We start from the raw sequence: 18,549 nt of genomic DNA on the forward strand, positions 1-18,549 counted from the left end.
GGAGGAGTGTTTGTATGCTGGGCAGGCTTCCCAGCGGTGATTGTGGAAAGGAAGGGGAGTGATTCTGCAGGGCCCTAAAAAGAAGCCAGGAAGAAGGAAAAAAAAAAAAACTGTTTAAAAGAAAATAGATTGACTCAGGCATTTGTGGGCATTATCTTTAGTCTAGACGTGGAGATAGAAGCTCAGGCCAGGAGTCTAGAAACCTCCATTTTCTTCTTGTGTTTTGGGTCATTAGGAAGGTCAGTTACACAGCAAGAAGTACCAAAAACACCCCAGCCACACATTGTTTAATATCTTCCTTTATTTTCACCATTCTTTTCTTCTCCCAAGTGGTACCCAGGCAATAAAAACAAATCCTATTAATGCCTTATGCATGTGCATGGATTTGCTTCCAAACCCTTACCTCATTCACCTCCTAAAACAACCCAGTGTGACAGACAGGTAGGCTAGGGATTATCCTCCAATACTTGATAGTTATGAATTAAAGCTCAGCGACCACACATGATCTCACAGCTAGTTTATGGCAGAGCTGGAACTGGATTCCTGGTCTCCTGACTTCTGTCCCATGCATGAGGTTCGCTCACTGGGAGTAAAATTTCAACCCACTTAGATCTATTCTCACTCCCCCATGGCTGCCCCCAGGTAACCACTAATCTATTTCGCATCCCTGCGGATTTGCCTCTTCTAGATATTTCACATAAATGAAATCATTTCTAGAATCACTCCCCTTCCTTTCCACAATCACCCCTGGGAAGCCTGCCCAGCATACAAACACTCCTCCCACCTTCTTACAAAACTCTAGATCTGTGGTCTTTTATGATTGGCTTCTTTCACATAGCGTAATATTTTGAACGTTCATCAAGATAACCTATATCAATATTTTTTATTTCTATGGCTAAATAATACTCCATTGTGTGGATATATCACATTTTGTTTATCCGTTCGTCAGGACATTTTGGTTGTTTCCATTTTTTGGCTATCATGGATAATGCTGATATGGACATTCATCTACAGGTTTTTGGTGTGTGTGTTTTAATTCAATCCTTTCAGCAACCCTCTATGATAAACTGCAGGGCAAGTTATCCTAGACAGTAATAGTCCCTTTTTACAGATGAAGCAACTGAGGCTAAGTGATTTGCTGCAGGTCAAATAGCAAGCAGATCTGCCTTTAGGCAGATCTAGGAACAGAGCCAAGTCTCTCCACTATTAGCCTAATACATTTTTTTCTGTTACATGTAGCACACTATGTCGTTTTTGTTCTATGAAATGTTTGGAAGTATATTTGAAAACTTTAATTATAGGGAGTGACCCTGAGGGGTGATGGAGCCATGAATCACAGCAGTACCAGGCCTAGTAATCAGCCCTGTCCAGAATGGACATGTAGAATGTACTCCACTTACCAACGGCAAGCCATCTGAAGGGAGCAGCTTTCAGTGAGCAAAACAAAACAGCGCCAAACCCAAGTTGGCTGAAGCTCTTGCCTCCAACTGATGAGGAAAGTAAGGTAGCACCTACCCGGAACCTCATCTGTTGGGGCACAGGCAGCTCATCAGAATTGGGGGTTGGAACCATGGAGGAAGAAGTAGCAGGGGTACTCGGCCTTCAGGGTCCAAAATGAGAAAATCTTATTCCAGAAAAATTGTCTCTGAATTTAGCTTTGTAATTATTTTTCCTGAGATGAGCAAGAAAACCTTGTTTGATGTTTTAGGTTTTATGGTATATATTGGTTTCCCAGGACCGCCATGACAAATTACCTCAAACTTTACTCTCTCACAGTTCTGGAGGCTAGATATCCAAAATTAAGGCATTGGTGGTATTGGTTCCTTCTGGGTGCTCTAAGGAGAGTCTGTTTCTACCTTTCCGTTAGTTCCTGGTGGCTGCCAGCAGTCCTTGGCATTCCTTGGCTTGTAGATACATCATTTTGATCTCTACCTTGACCCATACATCACGTGGTATTCTGCCTGTGTGTTTCTCTGTCTCTGTGTCTCTTTTATAAGGATACCAGTTCATTGGATGAGGGCCCACCCTAATCCAATATGACCTCCTCTTAACTATGTACAGAGACGCTATTTTCAAGTAAGGTCACATTCTGAAATACCAGGTAGACATGAGTTTTGGAAGGACACTAGTCAACCTAGTATAGACACTAAGAAATAATCACATAAATTCAGGCAGAGATCTTTTTAAAGTTGCAAGCAGAAGTGGGATTTTGGCAAGTTTTAGTGCCAAAACAGCTTTGAAAGAATTTTTCTAGAGCTACATACTTTTTTTTTTCTTTTTTCTTTTTTTAGAGACAAGGTGTCACTCTGTCATCTTGGCTGATTGCAGTGGCGCGATCATAGCCCACTGCAGCCTCAGTCTCTTGGGTTCAAGCAATCTTCCCACCTCAGCCTCCTGAGTAGCTAGGCCTACAGGCACACACCACCACGCCCAGTTAATTTTTTAATTTTTGATAGAGACGACTCTCACTAGGTTTCCCAGGCTGGTCTCAAACTCCTGACCTCAAGCAACCCTCCTGTCTTGGCCTCCCAAAACTTTGGGATTACAAGCATGAGCTATTGCACCCAGCTAAGCTATAGATCATTAGATGGAGCTGGCTAGTTTCATTGACACGGCTTTGTGCTGGTAGAGTAGAAATCTAAGTTTCTTTTGGATGAAGGCCCAATTCATCCTAATCCCTACTTCATCTTATTAACAGACCTTTAAAACCTCTCTGATTTTGACCACAAGAAACATGCATCTTTGGATGTTTGCGCCAGGGAAAATTATTTTTTCAGTATGATCAGTCAACAAATGTGTATTGAATACGTACCATGGCTGGGGCTGTTCTAGGCACTAGGGGTACATAAGTGATAGAAGGTGTTCCATGTACCTATGACATTCAAGATTTTATAGATGTTATGTGTATTTCATTCTTTTCATCCTTATAGCTGCTCTATGTTGGTTTGTAAATAAGGAGACTGAGACTCTGAGAGGTGAAGTGACTTCCCCAAGTATGCAGCTAAATAGACTGAGTCACAGATATGACTCCACAGGCTGAGCTCAAGGCAGGGGCTACAGAGGTGAGGATGGGTCACTCCTCTTTTATTTATACTCACAGCCAAAGCATTCAACATAGGGGGCATGAAGGATGCATTTGATGACAAGGCAGAATAAGTAGGTTGTGTCAATGGCATTTCTTGTAATACTAAGGAAACTTAACTTTATTCTGAAGGCAATGAGGAGTCAGTGAATGTTACTGAGGAATAATGATTTCTTATGGTGTGTACTTTCTTTGATCAACACGTATGTATTGAATTGTGTCACACACTGGGCTTAATCATGAGGATAAAACCATTTCAAAATCTCTGCCATCACTGTGTTTACAGCCTGATGTACAAAGTGATGAGACAGGTGGTATTTTCCTGAATTTTATTTGAAACATAGGGAAGCACAGGTAAGAAACAAGGTTGAAGAAAGAAACAGGAAAATGTCTTTAAAAAAAAGAGGCTGGGTGCAGGGCCTTATACCTGTAATCCTAGCCCTTTGGAAGGCCGAGGCAGGAGGATTGATTAAGGCCAGATGTTCAAGACTAGCTTGGGCAACATAGTGAGATCCTGTCTCTACAAAAAAAATTTAAAAATTGTCCTGGCATGGTGGTGCATGCCTGTAGTTCTGGCTATTCGGGAGGCTAAGGCAGGAAGATTGCTTGAGCCCAGGAGTTCGAGGTTATAGTGAGCTATGATTGCACCATTGGCACTCCAGCCTGAGCAACAGAGCAAGACCACGTCTCTAAAAAAGAGAGCTTTGGCTGGGCGTGGTGGCTCACGCCTGTAATCCCAGCACTTTGGGAGGCCAAGGCAGTGGTGATGGAGACCATCCTGGCCAACATGGTGAAACCCCATCTCTACTAAAAATACAAAAATTAGCTGGGCGTCATGGCGCACACCTGTAGTTACAGCTACTCAGGAGGCTGAGGCCGGAGTATCACTTGAACCCGGGAAGCAGAGGTTGTGGTGAGCCGAGATCGCACCACTGCATTTAAGCCTGGATGACAGAACGAGACTTTGCCTCACACACACACAAAAAAGATATTTGTAAGTCATCTGAGGTATAACAGAAGAGTTTTAAGAGGGACAGTGACATAATGACGTGACATGGTTGCTGAGAAACAGAACAGTCATAGATAATGCCTGGACTTCTGGCTTGGAGAACTGATTGGCTGGTGATGATGGACCTCACTGAGACAGGGAATATGAGTGATGAAGAGGTCAATTTAGATTGTTGAGTTTGGCCCACTAGTGGGATATCTGAAGGGAGGTGCTCAGCAGGTGAAGGGATATATAGCAGGGAGTCCCGGAGAGAGAACTGAGCTAGAGATGAAGATTTGAGAGTTGTCAGCACATAGGTGGTAACTGAAGCTGTGGAAGTGGACAGGATTACCCCCTGGAGAGTCTCCAGCGGGAGAGAGAGGCTATAGGAGGGTGTAGAGTGGAGCCCTGATGAATGCCTCCACTGAAGGGGCAGGCAAAGGAAGAGGAGTCCAACGAGACAACAGAATACAGAATCTCACCAGAGGCTTGCTTTTTGCAGGTTCCCTGTGTCTTCTTAGGCAGTAGCTTGTGTTCTTTCCATGCCCCTGTGGCTACTCTCTCCCATAGCGTAAACCCTCTCTCCTCCACTATTAGAGAGTTCATCTTGCAAATCTAATGGAGTAATGAGCCATCGATTCTGTTAACAAGTGTCCAGTTTACTGAAAGACTTGTAATGGGAGTTCATTTTTGGGGTCAATACAGCTGTCAACGGAACAGTTTTTCCCCAGAGGCCCATCAGCTTTTTCTGTTGTACACTGGCAGAAGGTGTCCTGCCCAGCACCAGAAATGCCTGGATAGTAATTAATACTGTAGAGCATTAATGAGCTGGTGATCCTGCCTAGGACCATGAGAAGGGTACAGCCTGAGATAGGTCAGATGACAGGGAGTAGAAGGTGAACTGTGTCCCCTCTGACATGAGTTGAATAACCCTAGAAAATCAACACCACCAAAATGTTAACCCACCAGCTATCATACTGCCTAAAATTACATCTTTAAACTTTCATTTCTTTTGAACAAGAAGTTTCACTAGTGGAATTTTTGACTGCTGAATGAATGTGTTGTGTTTGCTTAGTCTGCAGACATGAACTAAGAACCTGCTATGTACCTTGCCTTTATTAGGTAAATGCTGGGACTGTAATGGTAACAACATCACAGTCACTGTTCTCAGAAAGCCATGGGTTAGACAAGGAAGCATAGTGACCATGGATAGAATGGGAGCATGGGCCATGTGCTGTTGGCACACAGAAGAAGAGGCAAGTCCAGGAAGATTTTGGAGAGAATATGATATCCGTGTAGGGTCTGAAAGTCTGCATATGAGTTTGCCAGTAGAGTAGAGGTGAAATCCAAGCGGAAGGAACAGCAGAAGCCAAAACAAAGAATCATAAAAGAGGCTGGTGTGTTCAGGGACTGATGATGCTTCCATATGCCTTGTTTATGGGTGGAGCAAAGCAGGAAGTAGGTCAGACTGTCAAAAGCCTTGTATGTTATGCTAAGGAATTTGGACTAAGCTTAGAGAGCCAGCCAAATGAATAATGTCCTTGGCTTGGGGTGTAGTACTATAAGCTATTATCCGTCCTTAATACCTCACTTTCTAACACAACAGAGGAGAGTTTGAGATAAGAGGGAAAATGACCAATAGACAGGGAGTGGTGGGTGGTGGGGAATGTAACTGTCCTTGGAGGTCTTAGGAGGCCAGGCAGGAGCAGCTGGAGTCCAGTCTTAAGGGACAGCTCCAAATGCATTTGTGCTTTTATCATTAATGCAGTAAGGCACAGTCCAGAGCCTCAATTAGTGAGTCTTCAGTAAGCAAAGCCTCATTTAACAAAGCCAGCCTTAGCTTTTTTTTTTTCCTGTAATTAGATGTTTAAATTTCTTTTTTTTTTTTTTTTAAATTTCAACTTGTTTTTCAGATGCCAGGGTACATGTGCAAGTGTGTTACATGGGTATATTGTCTAATGCTGAGGTTTGGCCTTCTGTTCATCCTGTCACCCAAATAGCATTGTACCCCATAGGTAGTTGTTCAGTCCTTGTCCCCCTCTCTCCCTCCCTGTTAACATAATCCCCAGTGTCTACTGTTTCTGTCTTTTTGTCCATGTGCACCCTGTATTTAGCTCCAACTTATAAGTGAGAACATTAGGGTATTTGGTTTTCTGTTTCTGCATTAATTCACTTGGGATAATGATGTTCAGCTGCATCCATGTTGCTGCAAAAGACATGATTTCATCCTTTGACGACAGCAGGAGCCACCAAAGAGTGGGAAGGTGGTAGTACTCATTACTCTAGAGGCAGACCTTGCCTGAGGGTCAGGGTCACATTCCTAGACCACAGGTAGCCGTACTCCCTGGAAGTGGGGCAGATATGGCCTAGATTGTGATAGGAAGTCACCTCCGGGATACCCCAGAAGCAGTACAGAGGTAAAGAGGACCTCTTCTTCAACCAAGATGGCCAGGAGGGCAGCAAGGGGCAGGTATGTGAGAGGGAGAGAATGCTACTGCTGGATTATTGCCTCTACTCTTACTCTTTTTTCTTCCTCTGACAACTCACTTTGGGATAAGGATACATTTCCTTCCTTTTTCATTCACAGAGCTATTTCTCCTTTTCACAGACTCCCTGAGAAACGTTTCCTCAGCCGGTCATGGCCCCCGCTCTTCTCCAGCTGAGCTCAGCAGCTCTAGCCAGCACCTTCTCCGAGAGCGCAAGTCCTCAGCCCCATCACACTCCAGCCAGCCAACTCTGTTCACGTTTGAACCCCCTGTGTCAAACCACATGCAGCCCACCTTGTCCACCAGCGCACCTCAGGAGTATCTCTACTTGCACCAGTGCATAAGCCGAAGAGCAGAAAATGCAAGGTAGGAGGCTGCCACAGCCATTAGGTGGGTTAGTGACCACTCACAGGGCCTAGTACTTTTCAGTCCTTGCTTTTTTAAAGACAAGCAAAACATTATATTGTTTGAGGTAAACAAACACATCTATGACAAAACATAATTTTTTGCTTCTGTAGCCTTCATATTTTATTGGCATCATTTGTGTTGCTACACAGTGATAACTGGGTTCCAGAGAAACCTCCATTATCAAAAATCATGCTATAAAAAATGTTTGATTTGGAGGCAGGGGTGAAGGCATTAGGGGACACAGTTTCTGAGTTGCAAAAAAACAGTCAATTTACTTGTTGGCCTTAAAAGTATAGCTATAAAACCATAACATTGTTGAACAAATCCATACCTTGCTTTTGCTCTAGAACTGCACTGTTCTGTATGGTAGCTACTACCTGCGTATGTCTACATGAATTTAAATTAATTAAAATGAAATAAAATGTAAAATTCAGTTCCTTAGTTGTACTAGCCACATTTCAATTCCTCAGTAGACACATATGTCTAGGGGCTACTGTACCAGACAGCACAGATACAGAAAATTTCCATCGTAACAAAGTTCTAGAGCAAGGACTCCCTGCTCTAGGATAATGGTCTTTTGTTTTTCTAACATCATCAGCTCTTTCACAGGTGCAGAACCTGTAAATATATTTATTATGTTTTATTCTCCTTGTTAGGGTAAGCAAAAGTGCAGAGCTGATAGGCATTGCCAGAGCTAATTCCCAGTTGCTACCATAGCCAGCAGATTACAAATCACATTTTAATTAACTTACAAGATCTAATTCATGTTATGACAAGGCAAATAGAAAAATGACTGTACTAATGTATTACTTGATTTTGTCCTTGAGAATATTTTCATACATAATCTCATTTGAACCAATCAACACACTGAGAAGTAGCCAGTATACAAAATTTATCTCCATTTTAAGGATGAAGAAACTGAGAATCATGACTAATAAATAGCAGAAGTTGGGCTAGAACCCAGGTCTTCTTGTTTCTGGTCCTGTACTCTTTTCTCTTCACTATGCTACCCTACTTTTGTTTTTCTGAGTCATCTGCTGTCACACAGAAGAGGCCCCAACACTCAATCTTAAGGCTGCCTCAGATACCCATTTTCATGAAGCAACATGATTGATTTGTTTGTGAACTTTCACTAGTTCAACTTCCATCAACTTATACATGAAGAGCTGAGTCCTAAAAAGACAGAGTGAGTTAGCCAAGGTCACTGAACTAGTTAGTGGCGTCCCTGATTCTCCCGAATCACTGACCAGAGATAGGCAGTATGGTATAATGAAACGCATGTTCAGGCTTTGGAGTCAGTTGGATATGGGTTCACATTCAGGTTCTTTTACTTTCTTTGTGATCTTGGGCCAATTATTTAACCTAATTAACCTTCAATATTCTTATCTTCAGAATGGGAATAACTAACTCAAAGGCTTACTAATGAGTGTAAAATGATAAAACATACATAAAATAGTAGTAGAGAGTAAATACATTTTACCTGTTCTTATGCCCCGTCCTCTTCTACTACATATACAACTGCCCAGGAGCACAGAATGTGAGGTCTTAAAATCATAGTTCTAGTGAAAGGCAAAGTACTTAGCCGCAGTGCCTTGCAGACTTTAACATGCATGTGAAATACCTGAAGATGTTACTGAAATGCTCACTCTGACTCAGTAAACCTGGCCTAGGTCCTGGGGTCCTTTCTAATAAACTCCAGATGATACCAGTGCAGCTTGTCTACAGCTCACACTTTAAGTAGAAGGCTTTATATAGTATTAACAATTGCCGCTGCCACCACTCCAGTGATCCTGCTGACGCATCAGAGAACAAATGTAGAAACATCTCTGCTTGAATTAGCCATTAGGGCCCACTCTCTGCACCCCTACCTCCTCTGTGAAATCTCTATTAATCTTCCTACCTGGAACTCACTTTTTCTCTGAATTGCCACAACAGTTTTTTATTCTCTCTGTCTCACAACATTTGGAACTTTCTGCCTTGTAGTATGGATTTTTATATTAATACATTACTATTACTTGAAGATGGAGCTCACAGTAGGTGCATAATAATTTGAACAAATCCATGTTGTAGAGGGATAGCCTAGTAGAAGAGATAGAACTTTATGCAGCTGAGGAAGTCACATTGTTGTAGGCCTTTGACCAAGCCATGTTCTTCTCTGTGGTGGTTTTCACTTGTGTGGATGAGGGAATGAGAGGGTAATGAGCAGGATCTCAGGGAGACTTTTGGAGAAAATAAGTTCAAATAATGTTTGCAGCATTCCAAAGGAAGTTGGAGGGTAGGAAGGAAGCTTTCTTAAATCCAGAAAGACTATATATTTTCTTGTAGTAGTGGAGTTGCTTGCATCATGCTAAACCTACTGTAATAATTATAAACTCTGGACAAAATATTAAAAAATAACTTTTTTAAGGCCCTGAAGAGCAATAAAAAAGGCAGAAACTGCAAGAGATCTGACTCTTGAAAGAAGTGAAATTCAGTTTACATGGCTTTTCGTATGATGTTCCAATAACATATCATCCAGAATATTCAGTATACAATGAGAAAATGCCAGACATATGAAGAAACCGTATACATTAACCCATAGTTGAGAGAACTCAATATCTAGAAAGAGATCAAAATAAACCCAGATTTTGGACCCAGCCTACAAGACTTTAAAATAATTATGTTAATTTTTTAATGTATGTGGCGTAAAGGATATAATAGGTGAAGAGATGGTGGATTTTAGGATGGATATAGAAACTGAAAAAGAATTGGGCAGTTCCAGTTCCACTATGGTGGCAGAAGCCACCACAGGCTTTCCTTCCCACTGATTACAACTAAAAACTCCGGACAAAATCCAAAGTGCAATACCCAAAGACTCTGAAAGATAAATAAAAGGAGATAGATTGTAAAAGGGCGAAGAACTTGTAAAAGTGACTACACAGAGATGAACTTTTTGTCTCTCATGGATTTGCCTCCAGGTTGGGCCCCATCACAAAGTAGCACAGTGTAAATGGCTAAAATGTCATAAAAACCCCATCTTTCTGAGTAGGGGAACCAGAAGAGGAGCCCCACTGGGGCTGGAAGGAGCTAGTATTCCAGAATGAAGAGAGCTGGAGAAGGGATCTTCTAACTCTGGGCATGAAACTACGTGAGTCTTAGGATCACCTTGGGCTACACATGTGTGGGACAGACCGAATCGAGTGTGACAAAGGCTATGTGAACTGAATGAAGATTTGAACTACCATACACAGGAGGAGAGACAGAACTTGCGGTCTGAGCCTAACCAGGTTGATTTCCTATAAAAATATCACTTCTTGGCCGGGCGCGGTGGCTCATGCCTATAATTCTAGCACTTTGGGAGGCTGAGGTGGGCAGATCACCTGAGGTCAGGAGTTTGAGACCCGCCTGGCCAACATGGTGAAACCCCATCTCTACTAAAAATACGAAAATTAGCTGGGCTTGCTGGTGGGCCCCTGTAGTCCCAGCTACTCAGGTGGCTGAGGCAGGAGAATCGCTTGAAGCCAGGAGGTGGAGGTTGCAGTAGGCCGAGATCACGCCACTGCACTCCAGCCTGGGCGACTGAGTGAGACCCCGTCTCAAAACAAACAAAAAAATAGCACTTCTCCATGGGATTATAACAGAACCCAGCCCCTACACAACATCATGTTCACAGCATTCAGGATCTGTAGTCCAAAATGTCTCAGCATATTGAAAACCAGAAAAATATAACCCACTCTCAATGGAAGTTACAGGTACAAACCTCAAAATAACCCAGGTGTTGGAATTATCAGACACAGATTTCAAAGCTCCTATGAAAACAACATTTCATGTAATAAAGGAAAACACACTTGAAACTAATGGAAAGAAAAAGCCCTCTGCCACCGGGCACTGTGGCTCACACCTGTAATCCCAGCACTTTGGGAGCCCGAGGCGGGTGAATCATCTGAGGTCAGGAGTTCAAGACCAGTCTGGCCAACATGGTGAAACCCCGTCTCTACTAAAAATACAAAAAATTAGCCAGGCATGGTGGTGGGCGCCTATAATCCCACCTACTTGGGAGGCTGAGGCAGGAGAATCACTTGAACCCAGGAAGCGGAGGTTGCAGTAAGCCGAGATCGTGCCATTGCACTCCAGCCTGGGCGAGAAGAGCAAAACTCCGTCTCAAAAAAAAGAAGAAAATAAAAAAACCCCTCTGCCAACCAAGGAGTTTATATTCTGTAAAAGTATCCTTCGGGAATGTCAACAAAATTAAGACATTCTCAGCTAAAAATAAGAGCATTTCCAAGAGATCTGCTTTTAAAAACTGATAAGAAATTTCCTCAGGCTGAAGCAAGATGGTACTAGAAGGAAACTTGAATTTTCAGGAATGAAGGAAGAGCAACAGAAATAGTAAATACCTGCATATAACTGTGAAAGTTTATTTTTCCCTTTTAACTTCTTTAAAATATGTATAAGTGTTAAAAGCAAAACTCAAACAATGTCTAGTGAGGTTTTCACCTGGTTTTCTTACTCTTTAGTATGAAGAGCTCCCTTTGCCATTTCTTGCCATGTGAGTGGCCTGGTGAGAAATTTTCCCGACTTTCGTTTATCTGGAAATTTCTTAATTTCACCTTCAGTTTTGAGAGAGATTTTGCTAGGTATAGAATTCCAAAATGACAGTTCTGTTTTCTTTCAGCATTTAAAGGATACCACTCTAGTCTTCTGACCTTCATTGTTTCTGATGAGAGATCAGCAGTTATTTTAATTTTTTTTTTGTATGTATTTTCCTTCTGAATGATTTTTTCTTTTAAAAAATTGTAGTAAATACATAGCATAAATATATCATCTTAACCATTTTTAAGTGCACAGTTCAGTAAAGTACATTCATATTGTTAAATAATCAATCTCCAGAAATCTTTTCATCTTACCAAATTGAAATTCTAACCATTCAACAACTGCCCATTTCCCCTTCCCTCAGGCCCTGAAAACCACCATTCTACTTTCTGTCTCTGTGAGTCTGACTTCTCTAGACGCCTCATATACATGGACTCATACTACATTTTCTTTATCCATTTATCTGTTGATGACCACTTAGGTTGATTCCATTATCTTGGCTGTTGTGAGTAGTGATGCAATAAACATAGGGGTGCAAATAGCTCTTCAACATACTGATTTCCTTTCCTTCAGATATATACCCAGTAATGGGATTGCTGGATCATAAGGTAGTTCTATTGTTAGTTTTTTGAGGAACTTTCATACTGTTTTCCATAATGAGTGTACTAATTTACATTCCCACCAACAGTGTGTAAGAGTTCCCTTTTCTCCACATCCTCACTAGCATCTGTTATTTTTCTTCTTGAAAATAGCCATCCCAACTGGGGTGAGATAATATCTCATTGTGGTTTTGATTTGCATTTCCCTGGTGATTAGTGAGACGGCGAGCTTTTTTTTTTTTTTAAATATACATTTTGGCTGTTTTTCTGTCTTCGTTTGAAAGATAACTATTTTCAGCTAATTTGCCTCAACTGGGTTATTTGTTTTTTTGCTGTTGAGTTGTTTGAGTTCCTTGTATATGTTGGATATCAACCTTCCATCAGATGAATAGCTTGCAGAATGGCTTTCTCCCATTCAGTAGGTTGTCTCTGTACTTTGTTGATTGTTTCCTTTTGCTGTGCAGAAGATTAGTTTAATATAGTCCCATTTGTCTTTTTTTTTTTTTTTTCTTTTGAGCCAGAGTCTCCCTCTGTCATCCAGGCTGGAGTGCAATGGCGTGGTCTTGGCTCACTGCAACTTCTGCCTCCCAGGGTCAAGTGATTCTCCTGGCTCAGCCTTTTGAGCAGCTGGAACCACAGTCATGTACCACCATGCCTGGTCAGTTTTTGTATTTTTAATAGAGACAAGATTTTACCACGTTAGCCAGGCTGGTCTTGAACTCCTAACCTTAAGGAATCTGCCCATCTTGGCCTCCTAAAGTGCTGGGATTACCGATGTGAGCCACCACACCCAGCCATTTGTCTGTTTTTTGTTTTTGATGGTGCATCTGAGGTCTTAGCTGGGCCCTTTTTTGTTTTTGCTTTTGATGGGAGACTTTTTTTTTTGCAAATTCCGTCTCATTACTCATAATTAGTCTGTTCAGATTTTCTCTTTCTTTTTGGTTCAATCTTGGTAAGTTGTGTTTGTCCAGGAATTTATCCATTTCTGTTAAGATTTCTAATTTGTTGGTGTATAGTTCATAATCATCTTTTTTTTTTTTTCTTTTTCTGAGACGAAGTCTTGCTCTGTCCTCCAGGCTGGAGTGCAGTGGCATGATCTCGGCTCACTACAACCTCCGCCTCCCAGGTTCAAGTGATTCTCCTGCCTCAGCCTCCCAAGTAGCTGGGACTACAGGCACGTGCCACCACGCCCAGCTAAATTTTTTTTGTATTTTTAGTAGAGACAGGGTTTCACCATATTAGCCGGGATGGTCTCGATCTCCTGACCTCATGATCTGCCCTCCTCGGACTCCCAAAGTGCTGGGATTACAGGTGTGAGCCACTGCGCCTGGCCCATAATAATCTTTAATGATCCTTTGCATTTCTGTGCTATCAGTTATAATGTCTCCTTTTTCTTTTCTATTTTATTCCTTTATTTATTTATTTTGAGACGGAGTTTCGCTGTGTCACCCAGGCTGGTGTGCAGCTGCGCGATTTTGGCTCACGGCAACCTCCACCTCCTGGGTTCAAGTGATTCTTATGCCTCAGCTTCCCAGGTAGCTGGGACTACAGGCGCCCGCCAACACTCCTGGCTAATTTTTCTATTTTTAGTAGAGACGAAGTTTTGCCATGTTGGCCAGGTTGGTCTCTAACTCCTGACCTCAAGCAATCCACTTGCCTCTGCCTCCCAAAGTGCTGAGATTACAGGCATGAGCCACGATGCCCAGCCTTTTTTTTTTTTGCCTTTTTTTTTTTTTTTTTTTTTTTAAAGACAGAGTCTCACTCTGTCGCCCACACTGGAGGGTGCGGTGGTGCGATCTCAGCTCACTGCAACCTCCGCCTCCCGGGTTCAAGCGATTTTCATGCCTTAGCCACCCAAGTAGCTGGGATTACAGGCGTGTGCCACCATGTCCACTAATATTTGTATTTTTAGTAGGTACGGAGTTTCACCATGTTGGCCAGGCTGGTCTCAAACTCCTGATCTCAAGTGATCTGTCCGCCTCAGCCTCCCAAAGTGCTGTGATTACAGGTGTGAGCCACCACACCCAGCCTCATTTTTTATTTATTTGGATCTTCTCCCCTTTTTTCTTGGTCAGTCTTGCTACTGGTTTGATTTTGTTTATTCTTTGAAAAAATTAACTTCATTTTGTTGATCAATTTTATTTTGTCTCAATTTTATTTCTGCTCTGATCTTTTTTTTCCCCTTTTACTAATTTTGGGTTTGGTTCTTGTTTTTCTGCTTCCTTGAGATGTATCATTAGGATGTTTATTTGAAAATTTTCTACTTTTTTGATATTAGCATTTATTGCCATAAACTTCTCTATTAATACTGCTTTTGCTGTATTCCATAGGCTTTGTTATGTTGTGTTTCTATTTTCATTTGTTTCCAGACATTTCTAAATTTCATTCTTTTTTTTTTTTTTTTTTTTGAGACAGAGTCTTGCTCTGTCGCCCAGGCTGCAGTGCAGTGGCACAATCTCGGCCCACTGCAAGCTCTGCCTCCCAGTTTCACATCATCCTCCTGCCTCAACCTCTTGTGTAGCTGGGACTACAGGCGCCCGCCACCACACCCAGCTAATTTTTTTGTATTTTTAGTAGAGATGGGGTTTCACCGTGTTAGCCAGGATGGTCTCGATCTCCTGACCTTGTGATCCGCCCACCTTGGCCTCCCAAAGTGCTGGGATTACAGGCATGAGCCATCACACCCGGCTCTAAATTTCATTCTTAATTTTTTCATTGACCCATTAAATCATTCAAGAGCATGTTGTTTAATTTTCCATGTATTTGTACAATTTTGAAAGTTCCTCTTGTTATTGATTTCTAGTTTTATTCAATGGTTAGAAAAGATGCTTGATGTGATATCAATTCTTTTAAAATCTCTTGGCCTAACATGAGGTCTGTCCTATAGAATGTCACATGTGCTAGTGAGAAGAATTATACTCTGCAGCTGTTGGATGAAATGTTCTGTTAGGTCCATTTGATCTAAAGTGCAGTTTAAATCTAATGTTTCCCTGTTGATTTTCTGTCTAGGTGATCTGTCCATGCTGAGAGTGAGGCATTGAAGTCTCCAACTATGATTATATTAGAGTCTATTTCTCCCTGTAGATCTTAATGGTGTTCCATAAGTCTTGCAGGTTTTCTTCACTCTTTTCATTCATATTCCCCCTTTCCTTCTGGCTGGGTAATTTCAAACTACCTTTCTTCAAGTTCAGATATTCTTTCTTCTAATTGATCAAGTTTGCTGTTGAAGCTCTCTATTGTGTTTTTTATTTCATTCATTGAATTCTTCAACTGCAAGATTTCTGGGTTTTTTTTTTTTTCTTTCTCTTTGTTGAATTTTTTGTTCATATTGTGAATTCTTTTTCCTAATTTCTTTGAATTGTGTGTATTTTCTTGTACCTCACTGAGTTTTCTTAAGGTCATTATTTTGAATTCCCTTTCTGTAATTTGTTGATCTCCTTTTCACTGGGCTCTGTTACTAGCCAGGGTTACTAGCCAGAGTTCCTTTCGTGCTTTTTTGGTGTTATATTTCCTTCCTTTTTTGTGTTTCTTGTGTCCTCATGTTAAGTGTCCATGCTTCTGGTGGAAAGATCACCTCTTCCAGACTTTCTGGAGTGGATTTCTTAGAGAAAGACTTTCTCCTGCAGTTGGGTTTTAGCGTTCCAGTTGAGAAGGATGTGATGACTGTGTTTCCACTTAGGTGCAATGGTATAGTCTCCATGCAGCTTCTTTGCCTATGTTCAACATCAACAATAACTGGGGGTGCCTCAGTGGCCTAGACTATAGAAGTTTGTGCAGCAGCGGTGGTAGCATAGGTTGTTAATATCCTTAGTGTCAAGGGCTTTTTGGGTCTTTCTCTTCTCATTTTCCCCCAAATGAGGAGACATAGGCCAGGGGGATCCCTCTTGGTGTCAGGTCTGGCATGGCCTACAAGTAGCTGCAGCAGTGCTGGGTTCTAGGTACTGGTGCTTGGAGCTTATGTGGGGTTGGGTTTCTAAGCTCAGAGTCTCATGAACCTGTTGTGGCATTTGGGTCTTGGGGTGCAGGTTCACTCTCTGTAGCATGGTTGGATGTGGACTGCCCTCCAGGCCAGGATCTATGACTCTGTTGAACCCTCTAGCAGCTCAGGCTCAGGGGCCAGCTGTGATTCTACCCCTGGTAGGCAGAGCACAGCACTGGCCTCACCCTGGGCAAGAAGGGATGTTCTGGAGGTTTGGTTTCAGGGAGGAGGGTACAACTAGAATCTGGGAACCTGAGTCAATAAGGCTCAATGGCAACTTGGGTCCCAGGGGTTGATACACCATGTAGCAGTGACTCTGGACCCTCGTTAGGCTTAGCAAATACCTGAGAATGGCAGAGTACAGCTGTGTTTTGGGCTACAGAGGGGCAGGGAACAGCATAGCAATGACTCTACTCCCCAGGGAGAGGGGTATCTCAACAGCTCAGACTCTAGGGGGCTAGTGCAGCTCCAGGAAAGCAAGGCACTAGAGTTGTTTAGCCTGTAGGGCATGGTGTCTCAGCTCAGACACTGCTCTTTTTCCCTGAAACACAGGGTCCTATATCAGCTCAGCCTTGGAATGCACCACCTGTCAGCTCAGCTAGGGCACCCATTCCCCAGGGGACAGTGTGTTACTTCAGCTCAGGCCCGGGAGGGTGTGACTGTTCTGAGTAGCCCAGGCATCCTTTCCCTGGAATGCAGGGAACCATATTATTTTAGGTACTGGGGTACCTGACTCTGGGGAGTCAGTGCACCGTTTCCTAGGATGCAGCCACTGGCTTCAGCTTAGGCACTGTGGAGGCATGACTGTTCTGAGCAGCCAAGATACTCTTTTCCTAGAAGAGAGTGTACTGTTTCAGCTCTGGCCCATGGGAGTGGGGAGAGGGGCAGGTGGATTAGCTTTACTTCTGCTTGACCCCTCTAGGAAGGGTGTAACAGCTGCTCATAGCTCAGCTTTGGAATGTTGGGCCACTGGGCTAGCAATGGCTCAGCCACAGCTTAGCCTCAGGAATGAAAGGGAGCCATGGCTACTCACCCCTGGAGCAAGACACACTCCAGCCATAGTTCCAGTTCCAAGATGGCATAGCACACAGTAGCCACACAGAACACAGCTATGTGGACCCTAGGCAACTCCCTTCACTGGGCTTAGTGCCTACAAGGACTTGAGGGGACTCCAGTGGTGAGGTCTGAGATGTCCAAGGTGTTGATGGCGGTTGCCGTGATCCTCTTGCCTACCTTCTCACCAAAAGAAGTTCGTCCTCGTTCCAAGCTGATCTTGCATGGAGTGTTGAAGGCCTAGTGTGTTTCCTTCTGTTCTCTATGTGACCATCCCAAGTTTCTGTGTTTATCGAGTTTCTATTACTCCTCTCATGCATTCTGGGACTCTCCTTCCGTTATTTTTGCTAAAATGTAATTGTTCAGGAGGCCAGGTGTGGTGGCTCACGCCTGTAATCCCAGTAATTTGGGAGGCCAAGGCAGGTGGATCACGAGGTCAGGAGTTCGAGACCAGCCTGACCAACACGGTGAAACCCCATCTCTACTAAAAATACAAAAATTAGCAGGGTGTGGTGGCATGTGCCTGTAATCCCAGCTACTCAGGAGGCTGAGGCAGGAGAATCGCTTGAACCCAGGAGGTGGAGGTTGCAGTGACCTGAGATCGCACCACTGCACGCCAGCCTGGGCAACAGAGCAAGACTCCATCTCAAAAAAATAGATTAAATTAAATTAAATTAAAATAAAAAATGTAGTTGTTTATTCATTGTTCTGCCTGTCTTTGTGAGGGGGACAAGCAGTAGGGGTTTCTTCTTGGCCATTTTGCTAGCATTACTTCCTTTTTTTTTTTCTTAATAGAAATGGATGCAATGTGGTATTTCATTGTGCTTTTGATTTGCATTTCCCTAATGATTAGTGGTGTTGAGCAACTTTTCATGTGTGCGTTGGCCATTTGTATATCTTCTTTGGAGAAATGTCTGTTTCAAGTCTTTTGTCCATTTTTTAGTCAGGTTGTTTGATTTTTGTTGTTGAGTTGTTGGAGTTTACCTATATTAAACCCTTACCAGATATATGACTTGCAAATGTTTCTCCCATAGATTGGCTTTTTACTCTGCTGATATGTTCTTTGAAACACAGATATTTTAATTCTGATGTTCAATTTATGCATTTTTAGTTTTGTTGCCTGTGCTTTTGGTGTCATAATCAGGAAGTCACTGTCAAATCCAATGTTAAGAAGCTTTTCTTCTATGTTTTCTTCTAAGAGGTTTATAGTTGTAGCCCTTACATTTAGGTCTTTGATCCATTTTGAGTTAGTTTTTTTATCTGTTTTAAGGTAAAGGTCCAAAACCTTTGTTCTTGTGGGTTGACTTAGTTTTCTAGTTCTATGTGTTGCTATATTTTTTTTAATCTAGTTTAGCAAACTTTCTACCAATATTTCTTCGACT

General features: G+C 42.4%; 1 protein-coding gene across 4 annotated transcripts in view; it reads left to right on the plus strand.

The window, feature by feature from the left end:
• Positions 1-18,549, plus strand: part of GAB2 (GRB2 associated binding protein 2) — a 212,832-nt gene that overhangs the window by 171,019 nt on the left and 23,264 nt on the right. For all 4 annotated transcript variants that reach the window (XM_030794813.1, XM_030794816.1, XM_030794815.1 and 1 more), the window contains exon 3: positions 6,679-6,922. In XM_030794813.1, the coding sequence (XP_030650673.1) occupies positions 6,679-6,922 (244 nt within the window). The remainder of the gene's footprint in view (positions 1-6,678; positions 6,923-18,549) is intronic.

Source organism: Nomascus leucogenys, chromosome 15 (assembly GCF_006542625.1).
Source record: "Nomascus leucogenys isolate Asia chromosome 15, Asia_NLE_v1, whole genome shotgun sequence".
Lineage (NCBI taxonomy): Eukaryota > Metazoa > Chordata > Mammalia > Primates > Hylobatidae > Nomascus > Nomascus leucogenys.